At 40.8% G+C, this 12,204-nt stretch overlaps 1 protein-coding gene across 3 annotated transcripts in view; it reads right to left on the bottom strand.

The window, feature by feature from the left end:
• The window catches only part of ALG14 (ALG14 UDP-N-acetylglucosaminyltransferase subunit), a 256,165-nt gene that overhangs the window by 40,652 nt on the left and 203,309 nt on the right, over positions 1 to 12,204 (bottom strand). For 2 of the 3 annotated variants that reach the window (XM_033199559.1, XM_033199558.1), the window contains one exon: positions 11,040 to 11,171. In XM_033199559.1, coding sequence (XP_033055450.1) covers positions 11,040 to 11,171 — 132 coding nt within the window. Of the gene's footprint in view, positions 1 to 10,798; positions 10,955 to 11,039; positions 11,172 to 12,204 lie in introns of those variants that run through there. The other variant, XM_033199560.1, reaches the window with a different exon arrangement.

The following is a 12,204-nucleotide window of genomic DNA, read 5'->3' as shown; positions in this document are numbered from 1 at the left end:
GACAAAAGGCATTGAGAAAGACCTTGTCCAATTCACATCTGAATAAAGTCCATCAGTAACCCCTTAGTTCCTACACATCTAACTCCTGCAATGCTTAACTGTTTTTAACACCTATCTGCTTCCTATAGTCAATTGCAGGAAAAGCCCTTAAAATGAAGAGTCACTGTGATAGGAAAAAAAAAAAATACCAAAACTGGTGAAAATTGAAGTTCATTTCCCAGTAGATCTAAGGGAGACCTAGGGGAAGAATTCCTGCAGTATAATCTGATTGGGGCAGTCAGAAAGGAGTGCAGGTAAACAGGCCAACCTCTAGGGTCTTTGTGACAAAAACAGGTGGGAGAGAATGTCAAGGATAAGATGAAACAGGGGCTTCAACACGATCCCAATGGAGGGTAGAGGTGTAGGTGAGAGGAAGGAAGAGAAAGAACAGTTAAAGCAAGGAAGGAGACAGAAGAGAGAGGAGAGCCACGAGCATGTATCAGGCAGGGCTATAGAAGGGCAACCACCTGCTCGAAGCCCCTTGGGATGTGTATGGGTGAGAGGTGCTCCTGAAGGAAACCCTGGGGAACCCCAGAATGACTCTAACAGCCACGTCAACATCATAATTCAAGTAAATATACATATTTTTGAGATCTACGATATCTAAAATCCAATGAGGCACAGGAGCTCCAAGGATCGTATGTCCTGGCAGGAGGTGAGCAGCAGTAAGTGGTTTTGAATGGCAGGGAATCACTTACCCAGCAGAGGGAGTGGCTTGGTTAAAAGCAAGTGGATCTGCCAGCTGTGATCATTCTATTGGAGCTTCTCATTATTTCTATTTGATAGGAAGGAGAAGCTAACTCAGAGAAGCTAACTGATTAGCTTTGAGTCGCCACACCTAACTACTGACAAAGCTGAGAGTAAAGTCAAAACCTCCTGATTCGTAGGATGGTATTTTTTCTTGTGTATCACAACTGAGGTAAAATGGATGCAAACCAGAGAAAAACGTAGCTTGGAAATTATAGGAAATCAAATGTGAAGCAAATATTCAGGACGAATTCTCAATCAAACCAATAAAGAAAATATGAGGTGGCCAGGCACAGTAGCTCAGGCCTGTAATCCCAGCACTTTGGGAGGCTGAGGCGGGCAGATCACTTCAGGTCAGGAGTTTGAGACCAGCCTGGCCAACATGGTGAAACCTCACCTCTACTGAAAATAAAAAAATTAGCTGGGTGTAATCCCGGCTACTCGGGAGGCTGAGGCAGGAGAGAATAGCTTGAACCTGGGAGGTGGAAGTTGCAGTAAGCCGAGCTCATGCCAATGTACTCCAGCCTGGGTGACAGAGCAAGATTCTGTCTCAATTAGTAGAAAAAAAGAAAAAAGGGAAGGAAGGAAGGGAGGGAGGGGAGGTCAATATGGGGAATTCTTTTATGACCTTAAGAATGAAAGTTTGCCTTACATAAGCTGCACCTGGTTTCCACAGAGAGCAGGAAATTCACCCCCACCTTCTCCCAACCTCCAGCCCCTCCCAATTCTGTTTTTTCATAGAAGTGACCAGTGGGGAATTTTTCTCTCCTTGTGTGACTTCAGAGATGAATCATGTCTCCCTGAAAAACTGAAACAGGCAAATTGGCTTAGGAATAATTAAACAGCAACAGACCAAGTTCCCTGAATCCAGGCACTGCCTCCACTAACAAGGCTTATCTACAAAATACTGTACTGTGTAAGCAAATCTTGTGGAAAATAACATCTGGAGCTTTAAGATGTGGACACAACTGATTTAAGCATGTGACACCTACCTTTAGAGAAAAGTCATCATTTAGCCCACAAAAGCAAACCTGTTTTCACAAACTGTCAGCCATAAACATATTTTAAATATTGCTTATGTGAAAGATTTGTATAAGTGGCTTAAATGTGAATTCAGGAAGACCAAGAATGTAAAATGGTATTTTGCTAACACATGGAATTTGCTGCCCTTTGCAATTCGACAGCTGATTCCACTGCAGGATTTCATTTTTTATGGCAGAATATGGAAGGTCTGATACTGTAAACATGTGAAACTTATAAATCTGGTATTCACATTTCTTAAAAAAATTATCAGTCACAATATATTCTTTCCGTAATTTGAAGGTCTTATCAGCAGGGACCTTCTTGCTATTTTTAAGCGTGTATAATACCAGTTCAAGCTCTCTAACCTGTTTCTGACTGGATCTTTTACATTCCTTACCCAATAATGCTAACATAGCTTTTGCAGTAAGCCGTAATCGTATTTGAAATGTGTAAGGTATTTACTCATTCCACTTATCCTCATTCTTGATTGTAAGGTCCTTTTGAAGAACATTTTAATAATTAATTGCCCATGTATCTTAGGGAAAATCAGTTAACCCTTTTGACTATGTGGAAAAGGCCCCACTGAAGGTGATAAGCAGATTGGCTTATATCTGCTTTAAAATGCTGTCCTGGTATGAGTGAATTTCAAATTGCAGGCTAACAGGTAAAGAAGCGATAACCTGGACAGGCGTGGTGGCTCAGCCTGTAATCTCACACTTTGGGAAGCTGAGGCAGGTGGATCACCTGATATCGGGAGTTCAAGACCAGCCTGACCAACATGGAGAAACCCTATCTTTACTAAAAATACAAAATTAGTTGGGCATAGTGGTACATGCCTATAATCCCAGCAATAAGCTTTCTACAGCTGATTTAACTTCGTATATGTTTTACAGTGGAAAAAGAAATCCATGATCCATGGCTGGGTGCGGTGGCTCATGCCTGTAATCCTAGCACTTTGGGAGACTGAGGCGGGTGGATCACCTGAGGTCAGGAGTTCAAGACCAGCCTGGCCAACATGGTGAAACCCCATCTATACCAAAAATACAAAAATTAGCTGGGTATGGTGGTGGGTGCCTATAGTCCCAGCTACTTAGGGGGCTGAGGCAGGAGAATCACTTGAACCCAGGAAGTGGAGGTTGCAGTGAGCCGAGATTGAGACTGCACCACTGCACTCCAGCCTGGGCAACAGAACAAGACCCTATCTTGGAAGAAAAAAAAAAAAAGAAAGAAAGGAAAGAAAGAAAGAAGAAATCCACTACCAGCAGGCTTCAATGTATTCATGCTTTAAAAGAAAAAATTGGCTGGGTGCGATGGCTCATGCCTGTAATCCCAGCACTTTGGGAGGCGGAGATGGGCAGATGACGAGGTCAGGAGTTCAAGACCGGTCTGGCCAACATGGTGAAACCCCGTCTCTACTAAAAATACAAAAGTTAGCTGGGCGTGGTGTCACACCTCTGTAATCCCAGCTACTTGGGAGGCTGAGGCAGGAGAATCGCTTGAACTTGGGAGGCGGAGGTTGCAGTGAGCCGAGATCACACCACTGCACTCCAGCCTGGGTGACAGAGCGAGACTCAGTCACAAAAAAAGAAAAAAAAAAAGAAAGAAAGAAAAGTATACAAGGAGAAAAAGAAGTCACCAAATTGCAAAGCATCAAAGAGTAAATGCTAACTGAAAAGATACATTTACTCAATGACTTCTGGGTAGAGTAAACAAGGAATTATCAAGAAAGACCATGAAGATGGCCTTTGATCTCTAGAGGCTATTAGAAAGCACTGTCTGAGTTTTAATCTTTTTGTTTGTTTTTTCTCCCCCAAATGAAGTAAAAAACCCTAAGTGGTGGCCGGGCGCAGTGACTCACTCCTATAATCCCAGCACTTCTCCATGACCAACATGGAGAAACCCGTCTCTACTAAAAATACAAAATTAGCTGGGCGTGGTGGTACATACCTGTAATCCCAGCTACTCGAGAGGCCAAGGCAGGAGAATTGCTTGAACCCAGGATGCAGAGGTCGCGGTGAGCCAAGATCGCACCATTGCGCTCCAGCCCGGGCAACAACTGCGAAACTTCATCTCAAGAAAAAAAAACAAAAACCCCACAAAACTCTAAGCGGTTCTACCACACCAAGAAATTAAAGTAAAGCAATTGCTGATGAAAATGTTTGGGAACTCGATGCTGTATAGGTATGTGGTGGTTGCACAGCATGGTGAATGTACTAAATGCCACCGAGTTGTACATTGTAAAATGGCTAATTTCATGTTACGCGAATTTCACTTCAATTAAAGAAATAAAGCAAGTGTACTCCGGTTAAGGTGAATGAGAAATTTTCGCTGTTTTCTTATGGTGCTTTGATAAAGAGAATATTTAACACTTCAGAAATATGTTATCAAAAAAATCCTTAGACAAATTCAGCGATTAATTCAGAGGGAGCAAAAGTTAACCAAGGAGCAGTTATGCAATGTTTTTTTCCTATTCTATTTTTTTCCAGCCCACCTAAAAGCTGTAAGTGGTCATCGTCGGTTTTAATAGCTTCTCTGACTTCTCCTTTCCTAATCTCTCTCCTATCCAGATTTACTCTTTCAAAATTTATTGAACTCCTACATGCCCCATGCTCTAGAATAGGTGCTAGCACTGCCAAGATGAGTAATACACTTCACCATTCCTCAAGGAGTTCACGGTCTGTATTCAAATTTTTAAAACTTCCTATGACGCTTCCCTACTGACTCTAGTTACATAAACTCTAAAACTTTAATGATCCCACTTCACTTGGAGGGCAGCAGCCCTTCCGAGGCTCTCCCATTACATATTCAATTATCGGTGCTGTCTGTGCCCCCTTCTTTTATTTTTTACGCAGGTCAAAGAGAAATTTTAAAGATTCTAAACAGAAACATCACTTTCTTGATTTTCAAGTGCTATACAAATAGAGCTCCTGCTTCACATGATCCTTTAAAATAAGTACTGAAAGTCTGTGAAGCTGGGACTGGTTCTAGGAATTACTCATGCATCTAAGGTCACTTCAAAGGCTTCCCTTCTCTTCGCCCCACCCTCTGTTCTCACCTTGCCACCAGCACCTCCCATTACCCTCGTCTATAAGGCCAGGTCTCTGGAGCTCACTGCTCATGACCACATCAGTCCCTTCTTCAAGAACAGTTTTGTTTTCCTTTTTCTTATCCTCTCACAACTGAATTCCTTTTCATTCAACTTTCATTTTTGTTTTAACTGTGACCTCACAGCTACCCTTGGGAAAACACATTGGCTTTCACCTTGAACGGAAGAGTCCCCACCAGCCTCAGAATCCAAAATGAGCCTGTGATGGGCTGGAACAGTGACAACTCAAGAGTGATGCAGGCAAAGCAAAACAAGGGAGCAAAAATCGCAGGCAAAGCCACGCTGGCTTCTGCAGACAGGAAAAACGTAATGTTTGCCAAGTGGAAAAATCATCAACATAGAAAGAAAAATCATTTTCAAGCTGCTGAGAGTCCCCCAAAATGGAGACGAATAAAAACAACTCAAAGCAATCTAACTGCTAATATGCAGCCTAATTTTGACACAGATGTTGTTCTGAACTTACTCAATGTGAAACAGAAGCTATAACATTTAAACTAAATACCTCATTTATGGATGGAAGCAGCTACAGGTTGTCACTCAGCCAATGTGTCAGTGGCACAGCTGGTCATTTCACCATGCAGCTGGGAAAAGCAGTTTGTCAGTCACCAGAAACCAGATATTTGGGAGGATTTTCACATCAAACCCCTTCTCGCAGTGGACTCTGACCATCATCAGACTTGCTAAATGCACGTACAGTGCAGGGCCAGTCCTTCTGTATCTTTAAGGAGGCTGCCAAATTCGCAGTGCGGACATGGAGAGGAAACACAGAGTGGGAAGGAGTGACGCTGGCATCATTTTAACGCATTATAGAGGGACTGGGCAACAGAGAAGCAGGAACTGAGGAAACCTAAACTAATGGCTCCCAATTATGATTTCATTAATCTTGGAAAACATGAAGCAGTAGACAACTGTGGTCTAATTGTTTCTCATTTGACTTGGCTTGGAAAACCTTACTCTCACTTAATTCCATTGATAGATAAGCATCTTGGGACAGCGGACCTTTTCTTTGTCTAGCCAAGTTTCCTTTGAACATGTTATGAAGTTTTTTGATCACCACCAAATATAATACCAGATGAGGGTCATTATACAAAGAGAATCAAATTAACAATAGTTAAGAAGAAAAAGTTCCCGTAAGGGTTCTGGCATGTCAACAAGAAGGTAATTGCCTCTTCTTAATATTTCAAACACGTGTTAATTAGTAGGCCAATAAAAATTTTATATACTTATACAAACAGTGATAATCTTGGTGCCACCTAGTTTGTGGCTCACCACAGAAAACACCTAATTAAAAAACAAAATCACAGTATCCTACTTATAGATAATAACCCACCATCCGTGTCATCAACTTTTTTCTTTTGAGATGCAGTCTTATACTATCCCCCAGGCTGGGGTACAGTGATCTCAGCTCACTATAACCTCTACCTCCTGGGTTCAAGTGATTCTCCTGCCTCAGCCTCCTGAGTAGCTGGGATTACAGGTGCCCACCATCAAGCTCGGCTAATTTTTGTATTTTTAGTAGCAACAGGGTTTCACCATGTTGGCCAGCCTGGTCTCGAACTCCTGACTTCAAGTGATCTGCCCACTTTGGCCTCCCAAAGTGCTGGAATTATAGGCGTGAGCCTCCGCACCCAGCCGTCAACTTTCTACTGCTATGAACTTAGACATTTCACAGCTCAAACTGGGTATGGAACATGGAAAAAAATGACTAAATAAAATAATGGCCTTCTTTCATACAACGCGTGAGGGAGTGTGTAGATGTAATAAGTACATCTAAATTTGTCATGGTGAATTAAACCAGCTTCAGGCAAAGAGGCAGAGTAATTAGGCTGAAATGGTCCATTTCCTTTCAATTTGTTAATATGGAGAATCTGAAATTTATTTTTTACTTGAATAAAAATTAAATTAGGTTTCATTTTTGTATGCAGAGCTCTTTCCTTGAGTATTTCATCTGGTAATGGCCAGGGTGGAATGAAGCCAGTAATCAAACACTGCGGACTTTGGAAACCCTCCTGGTTTTTCAGACTCTTAATAAAGCCTGAGAAGAGCACCAGTGTAGGGAGTGGGTGTCTTTGTTTTTGTGATGACTCATTTTATCCAGTATCCATTCATTTATTTTTAAGTCATTCCTCAAATATGTGGAAGCTTTTCTAGAAAGGACCATGGAAAATGCAAAAATACTTGGCCTTTACCCTCAAGAACTTTATAGATTTTTTTCCCCCAACATAAGCAGTCCTCTTACTTTAATAATCAGCAATATCACAAATTAACTTTTCTCTTCTTCTCATTGAAACAAACTAATTCCTCTTTAGGAGTATATTTTCAAGAGAATATGAGATCAGCCTACTCATCGAAGATTCACACAGAGACTTCTACTTTTAGGAAAATATGAAAGACACAATTGTGAAAAAATCTTTAGGCTTCAAGATACAAAAGAGTATCCATCTCGCACATGGAATATTTAAAATTCATTTTAATGTAGGATCAGTGTGTACTTTAGCAGAAGAACACAGAAGAGACTATGAAGGGTTGAGATCAATAAGACTATTTAAACATGGTTTTAGAAGGGTTAACAAAGTGTCCCATCACTCTTTTAGCAATCAACAACAGAACTATTAGAAAATCAGCAGAGATACAGAAGAACTCAATGGCATCATCAATCAACAGAATCTCATAGACAATTATATACACATTCTTTTCAAATGCCCATGGAATATTCACCAAGACAAACCACATCCTGGATCAAAAAACCTCAATATATTTTAAAATAGAGTATGTTCTCTGACCATAGTGAAACTGAACTAGAAATCAATAACAGAAAGATAATAGGAAAAATTTCCCAACACTTGCAAATTAAACAAAACACTGCAAATAATCCATGGGTCAAAGATGAAGACTTGAAGGACATAAAAAATACTTAGAAGTGAATGAAAATACAACATACCAACATTTGTAGGATGAAACTACAGCAGTTGTGAGAGGAAAACGTATAGCATTAAATGCTTGTATTAGAAAAGAAGAAATATCTTAATCAACAACCTAAGTTGCTATCTTAAGAAACTAGTTGGGCACGGTGGCTCACACCTGTAATCCCAGCATTTTGGGAGGCTGAAGCAGAGGGATGGTTTGAGCCCAGGAGTTTGAGACCAGCCTGGGCAATGTGGAGAGACCCCACCTCTAAATTTTTTTTTAATAAAATAAAGAGAATCCTGAATACTAGAACAAGCTAAAAGTACTTTAATGTAGGCTGCAGAGAGGAAGAACTATTTCTGATTTAAATAGGGTCTCTATTTTCAACTGAATCTGTATTTTGAGTCTACCTGTTGTTTCTTTACTCCATTTTCCCTGAAGTTAAAGTATAAGCTTCCTGAGGAGCTGTTTTATTCATCCCTTTTAGTACCTGCTGCATCAAAGGTATTTTTAAAAATACTAGATAACTTTTTAATTGAGCAAGTTAGCTAATATTGGCAGAATCTAATACATGTCTAAAGCAAATTGCAGTTACAGAACATCTTGGTTACTTAGGTCTCTCTGGTATGGGCAATTTCGTGGATGTTCTTAAAGTGAACATGAAGACTTGAACTTCTTGATCTGCATGACTTTTCTGGGATTTTTCTAGGTCAAGTGAATAGCGAGCCATTTTCACAGATCACCTCAGGCCACTTACGGATAGAGGTGTGTTTACTCTTATACCTCGAGTGCACAGTATAAATCCAGTCACAGAGCAGGGTCCTAGTCAGGTTTCATCATTAGGTTTTAGGAATTCAGTCACATCTTCAGGCTCTACTTCTAATTCTAGCTCTGTTGCTACTTCCATCACCTCTGCAATTACTTCTTCCACTTGAGTCTTGAACCTCTCAAAGTCATGCAGGAGGGCTGGAATATACTTCTCCCAAACTCCTGTTTATGGACATCTGCCCATAAATCAAGAATGTTCTTAATGGCATCTAGAATGGTGAATCTTTTCCAGAAGGTTTTCAATTGACTTTGTCCAGATCCATCAGAGGAATAACTATCTATGGCAGCCATAACCTTACAAATGTTTTCTTAAATAATAAAACTGCAAGTCAAAATTATGCCTTGATTTCTGGGCTGCAGAATAGATGCTGTGTTAGTAGGCATAAAGATATTAATCTCCTTGTATATCTCCATCAGAGCTCTTGTGTAATTAGGCACATTGTCAATGAGCAGTATATTTTGTATTTTTTTAAAATAAAAACATCCAGCCCAATATATCAAGAGCAGTAATATTTTGAAAGGAAGCTTTGTCTCTTGAGTAGCAGGTCTCAGCAGTGCATTTAAAATATTCAGCAAACCATGCTGTAAACAGATGTGCTGTCATCAAGGCTTTGTTGTTCCACTTATAGAGCACAGGCAGAATAGATCTGGCATAATTCTTAAGGGCCTGAGAATTTTCAGAATGGTAAATGAGCACTGGCTTCAACTTAAAGTCAACAGCTACATGAGCCCCTAACAAGAGAATCAGCTTGTCCCTTGAAGCTTTGAAGCCAGGTATTGACTTCTCCTCTCTAGCCATGAGAGTCCTGAATGACACTGTCGAATATAAGGCAGTTCTGTCTATATGGAAAATATGTTGATTAGTGTAGTCACCTTAATCAATTATCTTAACTAGATCTTCTGGATAAATTGCTGCAGCTTCTACATCAGTACCTGCTGCTTCACCTTGCACTTTTATGCTATGGAGATGGCTTCTCTCCTTAAGCCTCAACCAACCTTTGCTACCTTCAAACTTTTCTTCTGCAGCTTCCTCACCTCTCTCAGTCTTTACAGAATTAAAGAGAATTAGGACTTTGTCCTGAATTAGGTTTTGGCTTAAGGAAATGTGGCTGGTTTGATATTCTATCCAGAGCGCTCAAACTTTCTCCATATCAGCAATGAGGCTATGTCATGTACTTATCATAAAACCAGTGTGTTCAGTGCCATAGCACTTTTTTTTTTTTTGGAGACGGAGTCTCACTCTATTGTCCAGGCTGGAGTGCAGTGACGCCATCTCCACTCACTGCAAGTTCTGCCTCCTGGGTTCATGCCATTCTCCTGCCTCAGGCTCCCGAGTAGCTGGGACTACAGGTGCCCACCACTACACCCAGCTAATTTTTTGTATTTTTAGTAGAGACGGGGTTTCACCGTGTTAGCCAGGATGGTCTTGATCTCCCGACCTCGTGATCCACCTGCCTTGGCCTCCCAAAGTGCTGGGATTACAGGCGTGCACCTGGTCTGGAGTAGCACTTTTAATTTCCTTCAATAACTTTTCCTTTGCATTCATAACTTCGTTAAGTGCCTGTTGCAGATGCCTTCCTTACTAAGCTTAATCATTTCTAGCTTGTGATTTCAAATGTGAAACATGAGAAATACTACCTTTCACTTGAACACTGAGAGGCCACTGCAGGGTTATTAATTAGCCTAATTTCAATATTGTTGTGTCTCATAGACAGGGAAGCTCAAGGAATGCGTGTGTGTGTGTGTGTGTGTGAGAGAGAGAGAGAGAGAGACAGAGAGAGAGAGGACAGCAGGCTGTTGGAGCAGTCAGAACACACACATTTATTAAGTTCACTGTCTTATGTAAGCACGATTCACAGTGTCCCCAAACAATTACAACAGTAACATCAAAGATTACTGGTCACAGGCCAGGCACAGTGGCTCATGCCTGTAATCCCAGCACTCTTGGAGGCCGACGCGGGCAGATTACTTGAGGTCAGGAGTTCAAGACTAGCCTGGAAAACATGGTAAAACCCCATCTCTCTTAAAAATACAAAAATTAGCAAGGCCTGGTGGCACGCACTTGTAGTCCCAGCCACTCAGGAGGCTGAGGCAGGAGAAAGAGTGCTTTGTGATAAAAGTCACAAAAAAATCCAAGGATGATATCTTACTCTATGTCAGGTGCTATAATGAGATACCATGAACTGGGTGGCTTATAAAGAACTGATATTTATTTCTTACAGTTCTGGAGCCTGGGAAGTCCAAGATCAAGGCACCAGCCAGTTCAGGGTCTTGTATACGACCTGGCACAGTGATAAATGGTAGCTGTTTAAGAAAACAGTATGTCCTGTTACTAATGAAAGATCTACAGGGAGTTACTTTCCCTCTCCTTAGTGATGGTCTTACTTACCAAATCTGGCTTCACCTGGTGAATGAGGGGAAAGGAGAGCCACATGGAGTGCAAGGTGGTGAAAACGGTGGAGGGCCAGGACTGCCGAACCTCCCGGCTTCTTGGAATTCGGTGAATGTAGTATTTGGTATACTAGAAGGAAATAGAAGGAATCCAAATCAACTGAGTCACTGATATCAAAGTTAAACATGGTAACAGTTAATAGCTGTAGAAATAGAAATGCTTTCTTTATTTTAAATTTTCATTCTAACCACTTTTAAATTAGAGTTGTAATGCCTATCTCATGCTTTATATAACACATCAGATGGGATCACATATGACAAAAAAGTTCCTATGATTCAAAAACTGTTAAAATCAGTTTGAACAATAAGTTGGGGGAAGTTTGTATAAACTACATTTCGGGTAAAGAATTTAACCTGCTGATATACAAAGAGTTCTTACCAGTCAATATATAAGACAAGTAACCTAGTATCAAGACGGGCAAAGATGGACAGATAACTCGAAACAGAAGAAATACAAATAATGATAAACATATAAAAAGATGGCCAACAAGCTGGACAACAGAAAACGAGTCATTTTCACCTTCCTGATTGGCAATGACAGTGGATAACCAGTGTTGTTGAGAGTATAGGGAAATAGACATTTACTCCCTTGTTAAATACCTGGGTACAACTTTTTGGGAGGGCAATCTGGAAATATCTATCAGAACCTGAAATGTGCCTCCCTTTGATCCAGCATTTCTGCTTCTGGAAATACATGCCACAGATTACCCCACTGTATCATTGTTTGTATCTCTGGAAACCGAAACTAGACCAAATATTCTCCAGTAGGGAATGGAGAAGTGCATACAGTAAAATATATGGAGATATGTTAACAAATGACATACAACTATATGAACTCATATGGAAGATATCCCAAGACACATTAAATGAATCATGCAAGTTGGAAGACAGCAGGTTTAATATAATCCAGCATCAATTAACAAAATACTCACGTGCATACATACACACATTAGTATTTGTTAGTTTGTTTTTTTTGAGACAAGGTCTCACTCTGTTGCTCAGGCTGGAGTGCTTGGTGCAATCACAGCTCACTGCAGCCTTGACCTCCCTGGGCTCAGGGTGATCCTCCCATCTCAGACTCCCAAGTAGCTGTAACCACAGGC

The sequence above is a fragment of the Trachypithecus francoisi genome, unplaced genomic scaffold (assembly GCF_009764315.1).
Source record: "Trachypithecus francoisi isolate TF-2019V2 unplaced genomic scaffold, Tfra_2.0 Lachesis_group5, whole genome shotgun sequence".
NCBI classification, from domain to species: Eukaryota; Metazoa; Chordata; class Mammalia; order Primates; family Cercopithecidae; genus Trachypithecus; species Trachypithecus francoisi.
Note: the sequence above shows the minus strand (reverse complement) of the source record. Positions and strands in the feature narration are given on the sequence as shown.